Source organism: Cupressus sempervirens, chromosome 7 (assembly GCF_028749045.1).
Source record: "Cupressus sempervirens isolate cs-2001-9-10 chromosome 7, ASM2874904v1, whole genome shotgun sequence".
NCBI classification, from domain to species: domain Eukaryota; kingdom Viridiplantae; phylum Streptophyta; class Pinopsida; order Cupressales; family Cupressaceae; genus Cupressus; species Cupressus sempervirens.
Genome location: NC_143124.1, coordinates 842,897,176 through 842,917,137, shown reverse-complemented (window position 1 = coordinate 842,917,137; position 19,962 = coordinate 842,897,176). Strand labels below are relative to the sequence as shown.

At 31.6% G+C, this 19,962-nt stretch overlaps 1 protein-coding gene across 1 annotated transcript; it reads left to right on the top strand.

Moving 5' to 3' along the window:
• The first annotated feature begins 1,229 nt into the window (after window positions 1-1,229).
• On the top strand, window positions 1,230-2,998 carry LOC149550034 (uncharacterized). The gene is made up of 4 exons (XM_089794414.1): window positions 1,230-1,302; window positions 1,496-1,617; window positions 2,407-2,614; window positions 2,727-2,998. The coding sequence occupies exons 1-4, from the start codon at window positions 1,230-1,232 to the stop codon at window positions 2,996-2,998; spliced, it is 675 nt and encodes a 224-aa protein (XP_089650540.1).
• The last annotated feature ends 16,964 nt before the right edge of the window (window positions 2,999-19,962 follow it).

Genomic DNA, 19,962 nt, shown 5'->3' with positions numbered 1-19,962 from the left:
ACAATATGAAAGGAACTATAAAATTCTTAAAGTGTATAAGAAATATGTGTAATTTTAATCAAAAGTTGTTATTCAAAAAGTGATACAATAGTACTTAGTCTACCAACAAGTAGTAATTTAAATTAAACAATGATATAATCTATTTATGAAATTTTTAATAACTTTATCTTAAGATATATAAATTTAAATTGCTTCATCAAAATAGTTCAACCTTTTACTAACATTGTACTTTAATAATATAAACGGACTATAATTTATAATGTAATGTTTGAAACAAAAATTGCTACTTTTTAACAGTTTTAGCTGTGTGAAGAGTCCCAATGCAAATTACAGTAATCATTTACAAATAAATGAATACAAATACTTTGTTTTTCTAAATATATTTAAAAATAATAACTCATCTTTCAAAACTTTTATCATTTTGACTTAAAAGTAGTCAAACTCATGACATAAACATAATATTAAAAATAATAGAATATATTTAAAAAATATTTATAACTTTATCTACTTTTAAAATATGCAAATGCAGATTATATGATCACAATAGCTACCTTTAAGTAACACCATTCTATACTTGTATAATATAAAAAATTAAAATACATAATATAGAATACTTAAAGATAAAAATTACATGAAAATATTGTTACAGAGTTGCATCTTTAGAGTCCCAACACGAAGAATAATGACTTCAAATAACTGAATACATATATTCAGTATTATGTCCAAGGGTTGCAAGTTATTGTTATTTTAGTCGATGAACTAAAATTAAGTGAATTTGGCTGAAACCACAACGGAAATGGAGTAGTAGATTCATTTATAACTTCGACCATTCAATAATAAGTATTTGGAATGTGCGCCGAGAATATTTATTATAAAAATCAGTCCTTGATTTCAAGAATCTGCCTTAACTTTTTTAAGCAGGTGATTAATATTCCAAGTTTTTATTAGCCGGACAGTTGTATGAACACTCAGAAATCTCTCGATGTACCATGCCAATATATAGGTACCACCATAGCCCAAGACATACACAGAATACTGAATATCAGCAGGTGATTAATATTCCAAGTTTTTATTAGCCGGACAGTTGTATGAACACTCAGAAATCTCTCGATGTACCATGCCAATATATAGGTACCACCATAGCCCAAGACATACACAGAATACTGAATATCAACACCAAGTAACAAGCAAACAAAAAATTTCAAACATTAGTTTACTGCCTTCGAGAAATGGGTTCTCCAAAGGCAGTTGCAGTGAATATTGTTTTTGCACTTTCAGTCATGAATATGATTCTGGTTCAAGGTTAGTGTCTCCCTCACTTTTATTTTATTGAATAAGCCTGATGTTTGATTGGCAGAGAGTGATGGAAATAAATGCTGATGGCATTCCTAAGTTTTTGAATGAAATAATTGTGTACGTTTTGCATTTGATGTCTTCGATTATATATTCTAGACGACTAATATTAATTGTAAACATTGATGTTGTGCAAATGAAGGTTTCGAATGTGAGAAGCTTCCAGTGGACTTCTGTGCCTTTGCAGTGTCATCCTCAGGAGAACGCTGTGTTCTTGAAAATAAATACACATCCACATCCGCATCACCCCAATATGGCTGTCAGGTTACAATTTAACTTATAAGCCTATCTGATTAAATTGAGATTTAGTTAGCATGCAAGGACGATTGTTTCAGTAATAATTATAAAAAATGTTTTTATTAGTAGAATTTTTTTTTGATGGAAACAATTAGATTACATAGATATCGGCATCTCTGCCTTTACAAGCTGATTACAACATTATGAAATAGCATATATTAGTAGAAATTTGGCTAGCCATTGATTCACAATTCACTTATATATATATATATTTTTAATACCTTTGCGCTTCTTTGATATAAGTAGGGTTTATCTTGTTCTTAATACGTAGTGACACCAAAATGTCAGCAACATAAGGGATGACTAACAATAGAACGTGACATAAATAAGCAAGAAGAAATAAATTGGGAAATTGAAAAAAAAAACTAAAAAACAAAAATTTAGATTTGAAAGAGGGTTGCAAAGTATATAATGTTTAGGGAGTTTATGAAATTAGAAATTTGTTTCATAACATCTCGATTTGTATCACTTAAGAAGATGAAATTTTTATATCAAAACTGAGAAAGACAAATATGACACTACATCTCGATAGCTAAAGTAACAATTGAGACAGACAGAATACATAAATCCACATGTCTTCAAAGAATTCTGAAATGGATCTAAAGTTTGAAACAAGTGAGTTGTCCTATCTTTTCTAAAGAACCAATCTCAACCAAAACACACTCAATCATACCTTTGTGACAGTTATCTGGATATAAAACCATGCAATATTATATACTGGTACTGAGTTTTTGATAATGCGGGTGCGCATTGCAGTCCTCTGGTATCAAGGCAGACCAGATAATTGAATGGATTGAGAGCAAAGAGTGTCTGGATTATTGCGGTTTATCAAGAATGTCTGTGGGCATGTCCTCTGATGATCTCACTACCAATCGTCATTTCACCTCAAAGTTATGCTCAGATAGTTGCCTAAACAGTTGCCCCAATATCATGGAGCTATACTTCAATCTGGCAGCAGGAGAAGGTAAGTCATACTTTTAGTACATTGGACAATTATAACATTCTCTCTGTTGTTTCATTTACTATTTCATTTCATCCAAGCTAAATATTTTGTGTCTTTGACCTACTATGGACAGGATTATACCTGCCTAAATTTTGTGACACAATCAACAAAGAACATTATCAAGCAGATGCACCAGTGTCTTCACTTTCTCATGTAGCAGATGCACCAGAGTCTTCTTTTTCTCTTTCTCATGAAGCAGATGCACCATGGCCTTCTCTTTCTCTTTCCCAGGATGCTTTATCACCAACCTCATCATACCTCTTCATCCGTAAAAACTTAAATGAAATTGCTAGGAATTTCTTTACTTCCCTATTTAGGCTCTGTATTCCATTGCTACTACAGTAAGTTACTACTGGTGAATGCCATGGCTAGTTGGAGTGTACTTTATCAACTTGCACGGTTAGCAGCCCAAAATAAGTATATATTTTCAATGCAAATTGGCTGCTCAGTACGTTGTTTTATTTTTCCTAAACAACAGGACATGATATTTAGAGGTTTGCCAGTTATCCACGTAGCGGATGCAAGTGCTCCAACTCATCATTGGACAACTTATTTGGTCTCACAATTCATGTGCACTTGGTAGTGCCTATAAGCATTATAGAATGTCCATTTTTAATTTTTAAATAAATGTTTGGAGATTAGCAAATCTATTCACATGCATTGCTGCTAATTATGATGGCTTGACTTTTTTCCCTTTTCTATGAAACGTCCCATGTCCAATTGGTACTACAGTTAGTGTCGAATCTTCTCTATAAACGTAAATTTCAATGCAAATTGGCTGCTCGATATGTTTTTATTGTTTCTAAGTACAATAAATGTTGCTTAAATGTTTGTGAAGCTATCCACTTCGGGATGCAACTGGCAAGATTTAAATAAATCACAATGTTTTCAGTTTGTAGTATTTTAAAAGCTAAATGAAGGTCAAATTATTATTTTTTGAGGTTTTATTCTAGAACTTATGAACAAAATAATTGTTAATGGAAGATGATTCAATCTAAGACTTATGGTCAAAATGATGGTCAAATTTTTTTTTGAGGTTTTATTGTAGGACTTATGAGCAAAATAATTGTCAATGGAAGAGGATTCAATCTAAGACTTATGGACAAAATGATTGTTAAAACTGAAATCAAAGATCAAACTAATATAATTCAGTTTTTAATTTTTTGTTCAACTAATTTCAGTCAAAACTTAGGTGTTCTTATTAGACCCACATAAAACTATTATAAAGTAGGTTATAGAGAAAAGCCAACAAAATGATTGTCTAGGTAATTGAAGAGTCATAGTTGGTTGTCATCTTAGGATAACAAGCAATTCAAGCATTGTCTTCACTAAAGATTACAAGATAAAGATTTCAAAGTAATACTGATAGATTGATTGATCACAAGATCTCTAAACAAGGGCATCAACCATCAATTACAATATTTATTTCTAAAATTCAAGTACAAAAGGAGAAAAATACTCTACACTATGAGAAGAAAAAGTTCATGATCAATCATAAGGATGTAAAGATTTTTGTTGTCACCAAAGAAATGGATGACACCTCACATAGGGAAATCATGTCCTTATTAGTATGGGTAGCAAGGTGGCTTCCATTAATGTTATAATTCCTTCACTAAATATACCTTGCAACATGTAGATTCATAATTTGCATTGGATCCACATACAAAAATTTGAGAGTAGAATAGGATTTTTAGAGAAGCCAACAAAATGATTTTCCTATAATGGATTATATCTAAAGAGTAAGCATAATTCAAATATTTTTTGGATTAAAGATTAGAAAATAATATTTTCAAAGTAATAGTGATAGGTGGATTGAGCATAAGATCTTTAAACTAGGACATCAACCATCATTTAGAATATTTATTTCTAAAGCTAAAGTAAAAGAGCACAAATTTTTATGAGCTATGATAGGAAAAAATATAATCATTCACAATGGTGGAAAGATTGTAGTTGTAGTATCCTACTCAACCAAAAAATACCATCAAGAAAGCCAAACACCATCCTATTCAACTACAAAAAACAAATGTTGCATCATGATTCTTTAAAATATTTGAAATTTTTATAGGGGAAAGTATAGATAATTTTTGGTCTCATTTTTTATTTTCACAATTGTTTATCATTTTGAATTTGAAATTTCAAACTATCATGTATTGAGTTTGATGTATATCTTTATGTAATTTGATTTCCATATTAATTTTGGAATTTTGATTTCAGACTTTAAGCATAGTACTCTTTGTAGTAAAAGTCTTACATGAATGTTTTGTTTTTTTTAGTAATTGACATTGTTACATAGGTTCTTAGTGGTATCTATATACAAAAAATATTATAGAGAAGGATATTAACAAATATGTATTAAGTGTTATTGCCCTCACTTAAAGATAGTAATAGATAATAATGAAAGGGCTTTTGTGTCATAGAAGTAATCCTAAATATTTTACAAATATATAAACATATATTACCTGATCAAAATAACTACTTTTAGATGGTACTACATTTTACTCTTACAATATAAAATGATAAAAAATTATAATAGAAAAATATTGGAATTGAGAATTTAGTTTTTTATACTGTGGTGGTGGTGGTTGTGTTGTTGTGCCCATCAAGGTTCAAACACTAATTGGTTCATTGTTATTATTAAGAGTTTTGTACCTAATTAGATGTATTTATGATTTAATTATGACTATTAGTTTAAAATTAGATTTTAAGTTTGTATATAATATTCAATTAAGCTTAATGTTAGAATTTAATTGTGCGTAGTTTTGGGTTAGGGTCAAATTTAGTTTCGCATTACTGTTAGGATTATATTTGGTGTAGGTTATGATTAATTTTGGTGAATTATTGGAGTTAGGGTTCATTTTGGTTTAGTGTTATGACTTAGGGTTAAGGTTCAATGAGGTTTACACTTGACATTCATTTTGTTTAGTGTTAAATTTCAATATTGTATAAACTAAGGTTTAGTTTGGTTTAATGTTAGATAGGGTCTAGAAATACTATTAAAATATATTTAGGGTTATAATGGTATATTAGCTTAAGAATAGATTTTATGTTCATATAATATTCAATTAACCTCAAGGTTGGAGTTTAATTGGCTGTAGTTTTCTTGTTAGGGTCGAATTTAGTTTCAAGTTAGTGTTAGGGTTATATTTGGTTTAGGTTATGATTAATTTTAGTTTATTATTAGGTTTAGGGTTCATTATACTTTAGTGTTATGGCTTTGGGTTAAGTTTCATTGACACTTACAATTGACATTCATTTTTTGTGTAGTTTTAAACAATATTGTATTAGATGAGGTGTAGCTTAGTTAAATGTTAAATTGAGTATATAAATAAAGTTAACACATATTTATTGTTAGGGTTTTATACAATTTAGGGTTTATTATCCTTTTAGGAAATGGTTGAAGGTTTAATTTAGGGTATATAAATTATTAGAGTTTAATTTTATTTAGGTTAAATATATATACATTTGTGTGTAACCCTCTACTAAAATCTCTCTCTCTCTCTCTCTCTCTCTCTCTCTCTCTCTCTCTCTCTCTCTCTCTCTCTCTCTCTCTCTCTCTCTCCCCTCCCATCCTCAATTTCTATTATCCATATCTTTATCTTTCATTCTTTGTGTAACATATATTTATGCGCCTCTCAAGTTATCTTCATATCTTTGTCTCTCCCTCATTTAGTCTTACTCTCTCTATCGTCATATCTCTATACATATTTATATTTACTTATGCTTTATTTTTTATATTGTATCTATGTTTTCTCTCATATCTATCTATGTACTTCTATATAATTGTATATTTTATCCCACTATCTCATTATCTATATTTATCTTTATCTTTCACTTATCTTTGAACCTTTTGTATCACCCTGTATCTACGTCTCTCTCTATATTTGGCTCATCAGTTCTTCTCTATCTCTCTAATTATTTCTCTCTATCAATGTCACATAAGAAAATTCTATATTTCTCTATCCCTAAATATATCCTCTCTAATTTTGTGTTATATATCCCTAACATCACATTTTTCTCTCACTTTTATCCCTCTATCTATATTTTCACATTTCAATATCTTTATCCATCTATATGAATCTCATTCTCTCTTATTTTATCTACCCTTCTACGCTCCATTTATATATACATTTATTAATCCCCCATCTCTATAAATCATTTCATTTATACTTATATTTTTATAGTATTTCATTCTCCTTATATTTTTCTCCATCTCTTCACTTTTCTCCTTCCCATCTCTTTGTATCACTTGCACTCTCTACATCTTACTCATATACACACATAATGCATTTATTTCCCCTTATATCTACCTTCACCACTCTATATACCTCTTTACACCTTTCCTATCTCTTAGGGTCCCAAATATAATTTAAAGTTTGTTTAGACTTAAGATTTAATTCAATCTATTCATATTTTGATTATTTGTAATCTATTTAAAGGTTAAAATTGAATATTAGGTTCAAAGTTAATGTCTATTTATTTATTGAGCCCTATATATTAATTTTAGGGTTAATATTTGTTTTTTGAAGTGTTATAATTTTTTTTCTATCATATTAACTCTCTTTACATCTCTATGTTCACCCTCTATCATTCACACTATAGTTCTCTCTCTCTCTCTCTCTCTCTCTCTCTCTCTCTCTCTCTCTCTCTCTCTCTCTCTCTCTCTCTCTCTCTCTCTCTCTCTCTCTACCAAGATATCAGTATCCCTTTAACCCACTCCATATCTTCCTCCATATATTATACTCTATATTTTAAAATAAATTAATCTCTTCTTATCTCCCTCTCACTTTCCCCATTGTCTATTTCTACATATATATCTTTCTCTACCTCAATATCCTTATTTCTTTATCTTGATCTCTCCTCTTTATCCCTTTCCCTTTCCCAAAAATCACTCTATATCCATATCTCTTAAGCTCTCTATATATTGAGTTATCTAACTCCCAATCTTTCCCCCTATCTATATCTTTCACACTCCTCTACTCTTTTCTCATCCCCCACCTACTGTTATTTACCCCTCTATCAATATATCTCTATTTATTTCCTCTTGCTTATCCCCCTTATCTACATCTCTCCTCTCTTTACTTTATCCTTATTCTCCTACCCATCTCTCTATATAAAACTCATTTTTCATTCTATCCCCACATATTTATATCTCTCTCTTTATCTTCCTTTAGATATCTCTCTATCTTATTCACTCTAACTCTTTCTATTCTTCCATTATATTTATATTTCCTTATACTTATATCTCTACATCTCTCTATTTCAATATTTGTATCCCTCTACTTCCTCTTTCCTTTCTATCTCTCTAACTTCAAGGATCTCTATATGTCATATATGCAACATAATCCTCTTTCTTCATCTCACTATTTATTGCCTTCTCCTATATCAATGCACCTTATTATACTTTTATCTATCCATCTCCTCACTATCATTCATATATAGCTAACACATTTTCTTTTTCAATTTTGGTCATGAGGCCTCTCTCTATATTTTTCTCATCACAAATTCTCTATCTCTCAAATTACTTCTCTCTATCCTACACACATCTTCCAATTCTATGCTTCTCTCTCCCTATATATATCCACCTCACTAATTGATGTACTACAAGGCATGATAAATCCCCAAAGGAGATGTCCTAGCCCCCAAAAAATAACCACAGAGTGGAAACATAATAATAATAAAAGATCTGATACCAAATTAAAATAATTTATTCATAAAATAATGATTACATGCAATGTGCCAAGTTGTAAGTCCTTCTCATTTATAGCCAAATACAAAGCAATTAGAATAATAGTTCTACAAGATCCCTCAAGATCCAATCCAAACCCTAGCTAGTCTAGATCACACTCTGGTAGAAACCTCAAAGGAAGATAACCTCCTTGTTTCCCAAGCCTCAACTACTAGCTCTCTTCAAAATTCACTCATCTAGCACCTCCTCTTCTCCAAGATCGATGAATCATGACTAAAGACTTCACCACAACCCCTACTTATACCATTCTAAGACACAAGTTGGCCTAGAATGCTAAAACTAAATATCCCTTACATTAACTACTTAAAGAGCTACACATCAACCTCCAACACAAATTACATGTCAAATGCCTTTAAGGCTTACAATACCTATTAAATACATCAAAATTAACTACCTAAGACCCAAATAGGCCCAATCAATCCTACTAAATCCCTTAATCATGCAGGATAGCAAACTACCCTAAGTGTGAAAAGAAAAGTGTGTCCCACACTTTGATGCCCAATGAAAAATCCACAACCGTCTTCATCTTCACCAAAGGTTTCCACTCCAACAAGGAAAAGAAAACCAACATGCAAATAATCGACATCTGCATCACTCTGTCAAACACCATAATCTCAACCACCTAACTAGTATGCTCACTCCCAAGAACAAACTGAACATAATGCTTCATCAATAAACCCTCATCCACATCAGCAACTAGTGAATCCACACTAGAAACAAACTCCATATCAACAACAATATATAGACCTCCATCAACACATGCTAAAATCTCAACACCAACCATCTCATTGCTCACAACAAGATGCTTTGCAACATACAAGGCACCACCAATAGAAATTAGATCATCCACGATTAAGTGCTCTACAATCTCCATGTCAGACTTAACTAACTAATCATGAAAAAAAATCTCCATCCCAACATCAACAAGGTTAGGAATAACCTTAGCAACAACCTCAAATTGTTCTATAGGTTTTGTATCTAGCTCCACAAACTGATCAGAAAACTATCCTCTTCCACCTTGACCTTGCAATGCCATCTTCTCTCTTGAACAAATCTTCTAATTGGCTAGAAAACTCTCTTTTGGATCAATAGACTCCAGCTTCATTAGCATATAACTTATTTCTTTGATTCCACAACTCTTTTAGAAAAAGAAACATCCACCCAAGCTATTGTCTAATTAATCCTCCATTCCATGATATCATTGAGACTCGCAATCATCCCACTGTCCAATCCTCTTGGAGCCATCTTCCAAGATATTCGCAAAACCTCTACAATAAATCATCAATAGATCAATCTTCTATCTTTACAACGATAGATCCATCTACATTTCCTCCCAAGGTCCTAGTGCAATCTACCTTAACTTTGGTGCTTGGTCTACATACTTAGCAACAACCTTCGCTCTGATACCACTAATTTAGTGCAAGGTAGGATAAATCCCCAAAGGAGATGTCCTAGCTGCCAAAAAAAACCACACATTAGAAATAGAATAACAATGGAAGATTTGATATCAAATTACAATAATTTATTCATAAAATAACTATTACATGCAATGTGCCAGGCTATAAGGCCTTCCTGGTTATGGACAAATACAAAGCAATTATAATAGAAGTTCTACAAGATCCCTCGAGATCCAATCCAAACCCTAGCTAGTCCAAATCACACTTTGGTAGAAACCTCCAAGGAAGATGTAAACTTGTGGTCGCAATCCCACCAAGCGATCTCCTTGTTTCCCAAGCCTCAACTACCATCTGTCTTCAAAATTTGCTCCTCTACCACCTCCTCTTCTCCAAGATGGATGAATCATGACTAATGACTTCACCACAACCCCTACTTATACCAATCTAAGCCACAAGTTGGTCTAGAATGTTAAAATAAATATCCCTTACATTAACTACTTAAAGAGCCACAAGTTAGTCTCCAACAAAAAGCAAATGTCAAATGCCTTTAAGGCTTACAATACTTATTAAATACATCAAAATTAACTACCCAAGACCAAAATAGGTCCACTCAATCCTACTAAATCCCTTAATTATGTAGGATAGCCAACTACCCCAGGATGCTCCTGCATCACTAATTATATTAGTTATCTCCATCAACTCCTTTCTCTCCTACTCTTATCCCTCTATCTATATCTTCACATCTTCATATTTTTTTCTATCTCAATCTTTTCCTTATTTCATCTACTCTTCTACACCCCAACCATATATACCTATACTAATCCCCTATATCTATATGTCACTTCATAAATACTTATATGTTTATCGTGATTCATTTTCATTATCTTTTCCTATGTCTCTCCACTTCTTCTCTCTCCTATTTCTTGATATCCCCCACCCTTTGTATCTCTCACTCATACACACACAAATATACTAGGTCTATTTCTCCATATATCTACATCCACCACTTGATCTACTTATTTATAGTTTTCTCATCTCTTACGATAACAATTCCAATTTAGTTTCTTTCTAAAGATTTAGGGTTTACCTTAGTTTATTAATATTTTGATTTTTTTAAATCTATTTAAAGGTTAAAATCAAATATTAGGTTCAAAGTTGAGGTTTGTCTATTTATTTAGCTCTATATATTAATGGTAGGTGTTTATTAGGTTTAATATTGGTATTTAAAAGTCTTATAATTATACTTTATTCTACTATCTTACCTCACCTTACATATCTCTATTCACCCTCTATTATATCTCTCATATTTTCTACCACTATTTCTCTCATTTCTCTCCCTCTCCCTATTTCTCTCTCTTTGTCTCAATATCTCTTTCATCCACTCCATATATTCTTCTCTAATACTCTATATTTCTATATATAAATTTATCTCTTTTTTTCTCCCTCTTGGCCAAATTGCTTGATAAGTTGCTGCATTTGTTGCAATATACTGAACCTCAACTATAGATTGGGCAACTATGGGTTGCATCTTGGAAGACCAAGAAATTACACAAGAACCCATGTGAAAAACATAATTGGAAGTATTTTTTCTATCATCTAGATTTCTAGCCCAATCACTATATGCATAGCCAATTAGCCTAGAATCACTTTAGTAGTATATAAAATACCATATCCTTTGGTTCCTTTCACATACCTTAGGATTCTCTTATCGACTTGTCAATGAGTGTCATTTAGTGTTTCCATAAACCTAGAAATCAAACTCACTGCATGCATAATGTCAGGCCTAGTTGCTGTTAAGTACATCAAAATTTCAACCAAAATCTTAAACAGAGTTAGATCCACACTGCATGTGTAATCTTCCTTACTTGACTTAAGACCTACCACTATTGGTGTTGGTGCTGCCTTTTTGGTCAACATTCTAATCCTTTCTAAAATCTGATGTGCATATTTCTCTTGAGAAACAAAAATACCACAATCCATTTACTTAACTTCTATGCCTAAGGAGTATCTCAAGATTCCTAATTCTATCATTTAAAACTCATGCTTCATAACTTGTTTTAAATCAACAATAAGGAAATCATCATCCCCAGTATAAGGATTAAGGGTTTAAATTAGGGTAGATATATTATTATGGTTTAACTTTATTTAGCTTAAATATATGCACAGTCATGTGTACCCTTATAACTATCTCTCTCTTTCCCATCATCAATTTCAATTATCCATATTATTATTTCTCATTCTCTTTGTAACATATATTTCTATCCCTCTCAAGTTATCTTTCTTCATATATTTTTCTTTGCCTTATTTAGTCTCACTCTCTCTATCTTCACCTCTCCATATAGCCAATTTACTTACGTAATTTTGATTTTCTATCTATTTTTCCCTCTCTGTCTCTATCTCTATACCTCCGTATAAATGTACATTTGTATCACTCTATCACATTATCTATATTCATATTTCTCTTTTCTTCTATTTGAACCTTTATATCACCCTATCTTTACGCATCTCTCTATATTTGGCTCATCAGGGCTTCTCTATCTCTCTACTTATTTGATCTCTCTATCATCCTTATATATAAATAGGCTTAGATTTTCTTTCCTGTGCTTTTGGTATTTTTTCTGGGTTTTTCATGGTTACCTATTTTATGAGTTCTCTTATATGCATTTCTATAAACTCTTGATAATGTCAAGGTAGTTTATGTTAATTGGTTACTCTATTATCCCCACTATTGTTGTGCTAGTAAGTTGTTGAACATGGTTTTTAAGTTTAGTAGATTAAAGTTTAGACTTAAGTTAGTTTTAGGTGTGGAAGGTTTAAACTATTCGAAGATCACAGATGTATTGATTAATTTTGGTATTTGTAAGTTCTGGGTAGGACTCTAATTGATGGGGTTAGAGTGTGAGCCTCTAGGGTTGCTTGGCTGTAATAGCCTAGTATAGAGATGTTATAAGTACTTTATTTTTATCTGGGTTCATGAATCTCTTCTTGCATTTTCTAATCGTAACATTCTATGTTTCTCTATCCCTATACATATATATCTATATATATATATCCTTCTCTCTAATTTTCTATTATTTATCTCCAACACCACCTTTCTCTCTTGCTCTTGTCCCTCTATCTCCATTTTCCCATTCCATATGTTTCACCATCTATATTTGTCTCATTCTCTCTTATTTTATCTACTCTTCTACACTCCATCTATATATAAATGTACTAGAATCCCCTATCTCTATAAATTACTTCATTTATACCTATATTTTATTGTGTTTCATTTGCATTATCTTTTTCTCTATCTCCCCACTTTTCTTCATCCCATCTCTTTATATCACTCACACTCTCTACATCTTACTTATATAGACACATAATACATTTATTTCTCACTATATCTATGTTCACTCTAAATATCTCTTTAAACTTTTCCTATCTCTCAAGGTCCCAAATATAATTTAAAGTTTTTTTAGACTTAATATTTAATTTAGTCTATTCATATTTTGATGATTTGTAACACATTTAAAGGTTAAAAAATAAGGTCTTTATTTATTGAACCCTATATATTCATGACAGTTTTTTTTTTTTAAATTTAAATTTTATCAATAAATGATCGAAGCCTTGATTATATTAAAAATTAATAATAGAACATTAGAGTATCTCTATTCAAATGGGTAATGGTAGGCAAGAATGAAGAAGAAAACCTCCAGTCTTGCCCAGGACCATAGTCCTTTATTATTACATTATTAAAAGGGGCATTACCCTAGTTGTCATTTTCCAAACTTTTATTATCATTACAAGGAAAAGGACTAGAATCCTTTTATGAAATTTGTAATATTTGATGATTCTTATACCGATCAATCATAATCCTATGTCCAAGATGACTAGTTTGACCAAAACTTTATACTCTTAGTAGGTACCTCTTCTTAGCTATTTTGCTTGAGATGCTTGCAGCTTACTATGTTGTTAATCAATTATATAGCTTAAAGAAAACATTAGTACTATTAGTTAGGAACATTTGATAGCTTGAACTCTTGGCAGGATATTACTAAAATGCTTTGGTTATCCATGTGGGACAAGAATACCAAAGTCAATCCCAATTAGAAGCTGATCTCTCTCAATTTTGACATAATATTCATTTCTAATATAAGTTTTATCCTAACATTCTTTAATCAAAACAACAAACATTTTCAATTATTCTGAGTCCTACTAAAATGAGTTTTAATATATTAATCTGATACTCACTAAACTTTTATTGATTAATTCTTTCATATATGAAACAAGATTCCCACCCTTATTTAAATAATGCCATTTTTAAACATCATATTGAGAATTTATTCATTTTAGAATTGCATCTATGCATTGCTTTATATGACATTCTAATTACCCTTCTAGGATGATTTGGATCATTCTAATTTGCTCAGTTTTACTATCAAGATTAGTCTAATATTCTCTTACATTCACAAAACTTTTCTTATGTCACAGCTAAAAATAGAACCCAGTATTTGTTAAGTAAAATAAAAAATGCATCCTAAGAAAATTCAATCCAAACACACTACACCATTCAAAGGAGGCAGAAGGACAAAATTAATCTCACCACTAATATAGAAATAACAATCATAAATATTAATATCATCATGAATATATAGAGATTTGGATTAGGGGGAACCTGAGCTACAATACAGTATAAACAAGCTTGCTAATCTTCTTTTGAAAAGGATGCCAAAATTTGATGTATTAGGTAATGACCTATATTATATCTAATATTATCTTTAATATATTACAAAGACTATAAACAGAGCACACTATCTATAATTGTATTCCAAAATATGAGACTTTAGATACATTCATTGATTTCATGTGGCATACCAACCTAGAAACCTTTAAGGAACAATGCCTTAAAGGCTAAAAACAAGAGAAAAAATGGACCTAAAATAGACCAAAACAAAACACAAGGGGTCGAGGAAGAAAGAGAGGGAACAAAATAGTGGAACCCTCAACCCAACTACTAGAGTTCAAAAACTTGTCATCCACACATAACTTGTATGTGTATCAAACTACTATTTCTAGAAAACCATAATAATTTCTACAATGTCCTTGGGATTTTCAAATTGGAAATATGGTAGGAATTTGAAGGTGCTCTTTTCCTTGCTTGATTTTTCTATGTTAAGGATGAAGAATTCTAGTGCTTCCATATTCTCAAGCTCCACACCGGGTGGATATAAGATTTAAAAATGCCATGGTAGTTTTTGAGCCAAGCCTTGCCTCCATCCTCTATGATCCCTCTCCACTGTGGAGAAAATGGATGCTAGCATCCATTTTTGGCCATTCTTGATCAAAGGTAGTAAACTCTCGAATAACCAAAGAAGGACATCTGGGTACAATGGCCAAATAAAAACTCCTAGGTCGATGCACTATATACATTTCTAGAAGAGGAATTTGAACTTTCTCATCTAAACTCATAATGGCTTCTTCCAATCTCACACACCAAACTAGATCAAAAACATTATGGCAAAGTCTGATCATTACCCATTTTTCTTCTTTTTCTCTGGCCAGACAACCTATGAATTCCCCTATAATTTCACTATTATTTCTCCATGAGAAATCATAGTTGAAAATGCCTTCTCCTACACAACTCACCACAATCCTCATCATGTCATCCATCAGTTTTAACATTCGACTCTGTCTCCCAGGTTTCACATTGCCATGAAATGCCATGGTCTACACTTCTGACACATGTAATACATTGATATTGGTTTCCATAATAAGGTTAAAATTAGCTTATGCTAAAAGAGACAAGGATAAAATAGGTATAAAAAACAATAATCTTCAAGTGAAGGATCTAGAAGTGCCTAGATTTATGTCGACGATAGCTAATGCCACCTTTGTGACACCAATATAAAATGATACATGATGGAGTCTAGTTCACACCATGATGGCAAAGCTAGGGGAGTAATAAAAGGCTTTAGATGTTAAAATGGGGGGAAAATGAACATATTTTAGAAATATTTAGTTCTATTGATGTATAATTAGTTGATATTATAGAGTCATTCTCATAATAATTTGCAAAACTTCACTCCTATTGAGGAAGTCATCTAAATTGGCAATACTTTTTATATTCTAATTAAAAAAATTATTGCCAATTTGGTAGATCCATAATGACTCTTCATCTTCCCCTATATTTTTCATATAAATGAGATGATATGATTATGCATGGATATATGTGCATAAATGAGAGGTATAAGTGTTTTTTGTACTCGGATATGTGGTTTTACTTAAGGTGTGGATGCTATTTAAATTATAACTTGAATACCTGAGTTGTTCTACATGGCTGATCTAGATAAATTATCTGGTTATAGTTAGAGTTGATGTATGTTGTTGATTAGAATGCTTACAATTTAATATTAATAAATATAATAAGAGCTAGGGGCTCCTATTAAGACTAACAATCATTGAAGACTAAAATATTTTTTCAATCAACACCCTTATTTGCTAGTTGATCTACCCTTTTGGTACCTTCCCAAAAAATATGACAAATCTGAGTATCTGCAAAAAGGTCTAGAATATTAAGAACTTCTAATTTTGAGTTTAAGACCCAATTAGGTATCAATATTTTCCTAATTACATTTAGTAAAATATGTGAATTTCCTTCAATAATAATCTTGGATAAGCCTAAATTTAGGCAAATTTTGAGGCTTTCTTGCAAAGCTTCTAGTTCAGCCAGATTGTTAGTCATTGGATCTCCCTTACCTCTTTATTCTTCTTTTTATACATAAGTGGAGGATTGATAAGGTTTTTCCATTTCTTTTTCATTGAACCATCCCATCTCAAGAGTGATCCTTCTTCTTTCTAGGTATTCCTAAGGTGAGTATTTAAAGTCTCAACTATACATGCCTCAATTTTTTTAATAATCTCATCTGGCTACATATCTTGGTCACACAATATTCTTTTATTCCTTTCTTTCCATACCTACCACATGAGGATAGATGGGAAAATATTCCACATTCTACTATGGATACCTTTACTACTATTTGTTGGCCAACCCTTAAGAAAATCAACTAGCGATACTAGCATGGGAGTCTTCTAGCCTAACATTTGTTTGAGAAATTCCCAACAATATTGTGTATATGTGCATCTATATAAGATGTGATTAGTGTCTTCATTATCTTATCTACATAGCACACATCTTGATGGGCCCTCAATACCCAACTTGTAGAGTCTATCAACCTTTGTATCTTATTTTCAAATGCATGCCATAAAAAGAAACCTACCTTGGGCAAATAGGATGAATCCCAAAAGAGTTTAAGTGGGATTTCCACTTCTTTCCATCTTTAGGTGTGAATGAGAGTTCTATAACCATTTTTAACATTGTACTTGCCATCTTTTCATGTTGCCAAGATGAGTTTGTCATTTCTTTCTAATTGCATAATTTTCTTGCTTTGGATTATTTTTTCATATACCTTTTTTGTTGTTGGTTCCATGTCTATGTTGGTTCCATGTCTATATTATCCACATATTTCCATTCCTAGCTTGTGATTCCATTAATAGTTTTTTTTGGTTTTATAATCACTGACCTTGCACCCCCAATATTGGACTAATTTCTCTTTGATGCTTTTTGGGATCCTCAAGCTATCTACTAAGGGATACCCATCCCATGAATCTTCCTAGAATAAAGCTTCATCACCCTTTTAAATGTCCCATGTGAGATATTTACTAATAAGGGGTCAAATTTTAACTATAAATTTTTAGCTTTTAGATCCTTTGGGGAGGGTCCTCATCCTAAAGATGGAGTAGGGATCAATTGCATTAAGGTATCTGTTATATATAATTTTAACCCATTTATGATACCTTTCTACAAAAAGGCAAAAGGTAAGTTTAGTCCCTAATGCTTTATTTTCCCAATTTAAGTTTTTTATACCTAAACCTCCAAAGTCTGTTGGTTTACATATATTATCCCATCCTATGAGGGTTAATTTTTTTGAGTCATCACAATCATTCCAAAGGAAGCTTCTAATTTTTTCCTCAAACTTCTTATTGATGTGTTTAGACAAAGGAAGGTAGGAGAGGAGATATGTTGGGAGAGCGGATAACATTGATCTAATCTTAGTAACTTTACCAACTTTTGTAAGCCATTTATCTTTTCATCCTCCTATCCTAGCATCCAATCTATCTAGAATACTTTGCCATACCTTATTGGATTTACTACCTTTTTCTAACTCAATTCCTAGGTATTTACAAGGGAATGTGCCACTTTTATACCCCATGATGCCACAAATCTACATTTTCATTTCAAGTATGGTGTTAATGAAAAAGATTTCAAATTTTGTTGCATTCTCTTGTTGACCTAATGCTTCCATATGTCAAGTTGAATGATAGACCTGATGTTTAGGGACTATTTTTTTGTACTTTCATATAGTAGAATGGTATCATCTGCATATTGTTGGTGGGTAATGTTGGAGATATTTTTAGTTATAGTAATTCCATTTATTTTTCCCTCATTGTGAGCCTTGGTATTTACTCTCCTGAAGGCTTCTTCCATGATAATATATAGGAATAGAGATAGAGGATCTCCTTGCCTAATACCTCCTAAAGTGTCAAATAAACCTTCAGGGGTTCCATTAATAAGGACTAAAATTTTAGTAGTAAAAATACACTGATAGATGAAGTTAATACATTGGTGTAAGAATCCAAAGGCTTCTAAGGTTTTACATAAGAACCTCCAGTCAACCATGTGATGTACTTTTTGGATATCCAATTCCATGAACATGGTTGCCACTTTATTCTTATTGGCTGAATGTAGCATTTCTTGTATAATGAGTATTGCATCTAGGATCGATGTACCTAGAACAAAGCTAGTTTGTTCTTTTGATATAATCTTGGAGAGAATCTATTTAACTCTATTCACTAAATTTTTTGATAAGATTTTATATATAGTATTGCATAGAGCTATAGGTCTGAAATCCCTAGGGTTTTTAGAATCATCTTTTCTAGGAATTAGGGTGAGAAAAGTGTAGTTGATTTCAGACAACAATGATCTACCATTTCTTGATGCTTCAATAGCCTTCCAAAGATCAACACTAATAATATCCCAACATTTTTGGTAGAAGAATGTCTAGAATCCATCTGGGCCTAGAGATTTTTCAGGGTTCATGTTAAATAACACCAATCTGACTTCTTCCAAGGAAACAGGTTTGTTTAATGTTTTATTATCTTCTAACGTAACCACTCTAGGTATGGCTTCAAGTATTTTTTATTGATCTATCCTATTCGAGCAATCATAGTTATTTAATATGTTCTAAAAGTGACTTACAAAAATCTTAGCTATTTTGTCCAGGTTTTCAATGGTAGTACCCAGTGGATCATTGATTTTTAATATTTTTCTTTTGGCTCTATTATGTAGGGTGGAGGTATGAATTTTTTTTGTATTTGGGTCTCCTTCTTCTAGCCATTTTTCTCTTGACTTTTGTCTCCAAAAGACTTCTTCTTTTGCCAATATATTTTCCTGCTTGGCAAGTAATTCTTTTTCTAGATAAAAGCTATCAATTTTCATCCCTTTTTTAATAACGTCTAAATTTATTTCTTTTGATCTTTCCTTAATCTGTAATTTTTCTTTAAATATATTATTAAAGTGTTCTTTACTCCATTTAAGTGTGTTTTCTTTAAGAATTTTCATTTTGGAGACAAAAATGTACATTTTAGAACCTTTAAAATTACCTTAATTCCACCATTCTTTAATAAGTTCTAGAATTTTTTTGTCTAAAAACCAAATTTTTTTGCACTTGAAAGGGTTTCTAATAGGTTTAAAAGGTTCAAATAATTCAACTCTAACATGATAGTGGTTTGATATTGCTATTGGTAGAATTGAGGATTGGATATTGAAATTTATTTCACTTAGTTTTCCTTTGAGAAAAAATCTATCCAGTTTATTAGCTATCTATGATAACTATCTTCTTGTATCCCTCTCACTTCCCCCATTATCTCTTTCTACATGAATATATTTCTCTAGCTCAATATCATTATTTCTTTATCTTTATCTCTACTCTTAATCCTTTCCCTTTCCCTCAAATCACCCCATATCCATATCTCTCGAGCTCTACATATATTTAGTTATTTCTCTCCAAATATATCCTCCTATTTATATCTCTCCCACTCCTCTAATTCTTTTCTCATCCCGCCAT

Bases quoted from the DNA above. Each gene is read 5' to 3' on its own strand.
- LOC149550034 (XM_089794414.1), top strand. From the start codon at position 1,230: ATGGGTTCTCCAAAGGCAGTTGCAGTGAATATTGTTTTTGCACTTTCA. The intron at 1,303-1,495 runs GTTAGTGTCTCC...GTGCAAATGAAG, and splicing joins GAATATGATTCTGGTTCAAG to GTTTCGAATGTGAGAAGCTT. The intron at 2,615-2,726 runs GTAAGTCATACT...TACTATGGACAG, and splicing joins CAATCTGGCAGCAGGAGAAG to GATTATACCTGCCTAAATTT.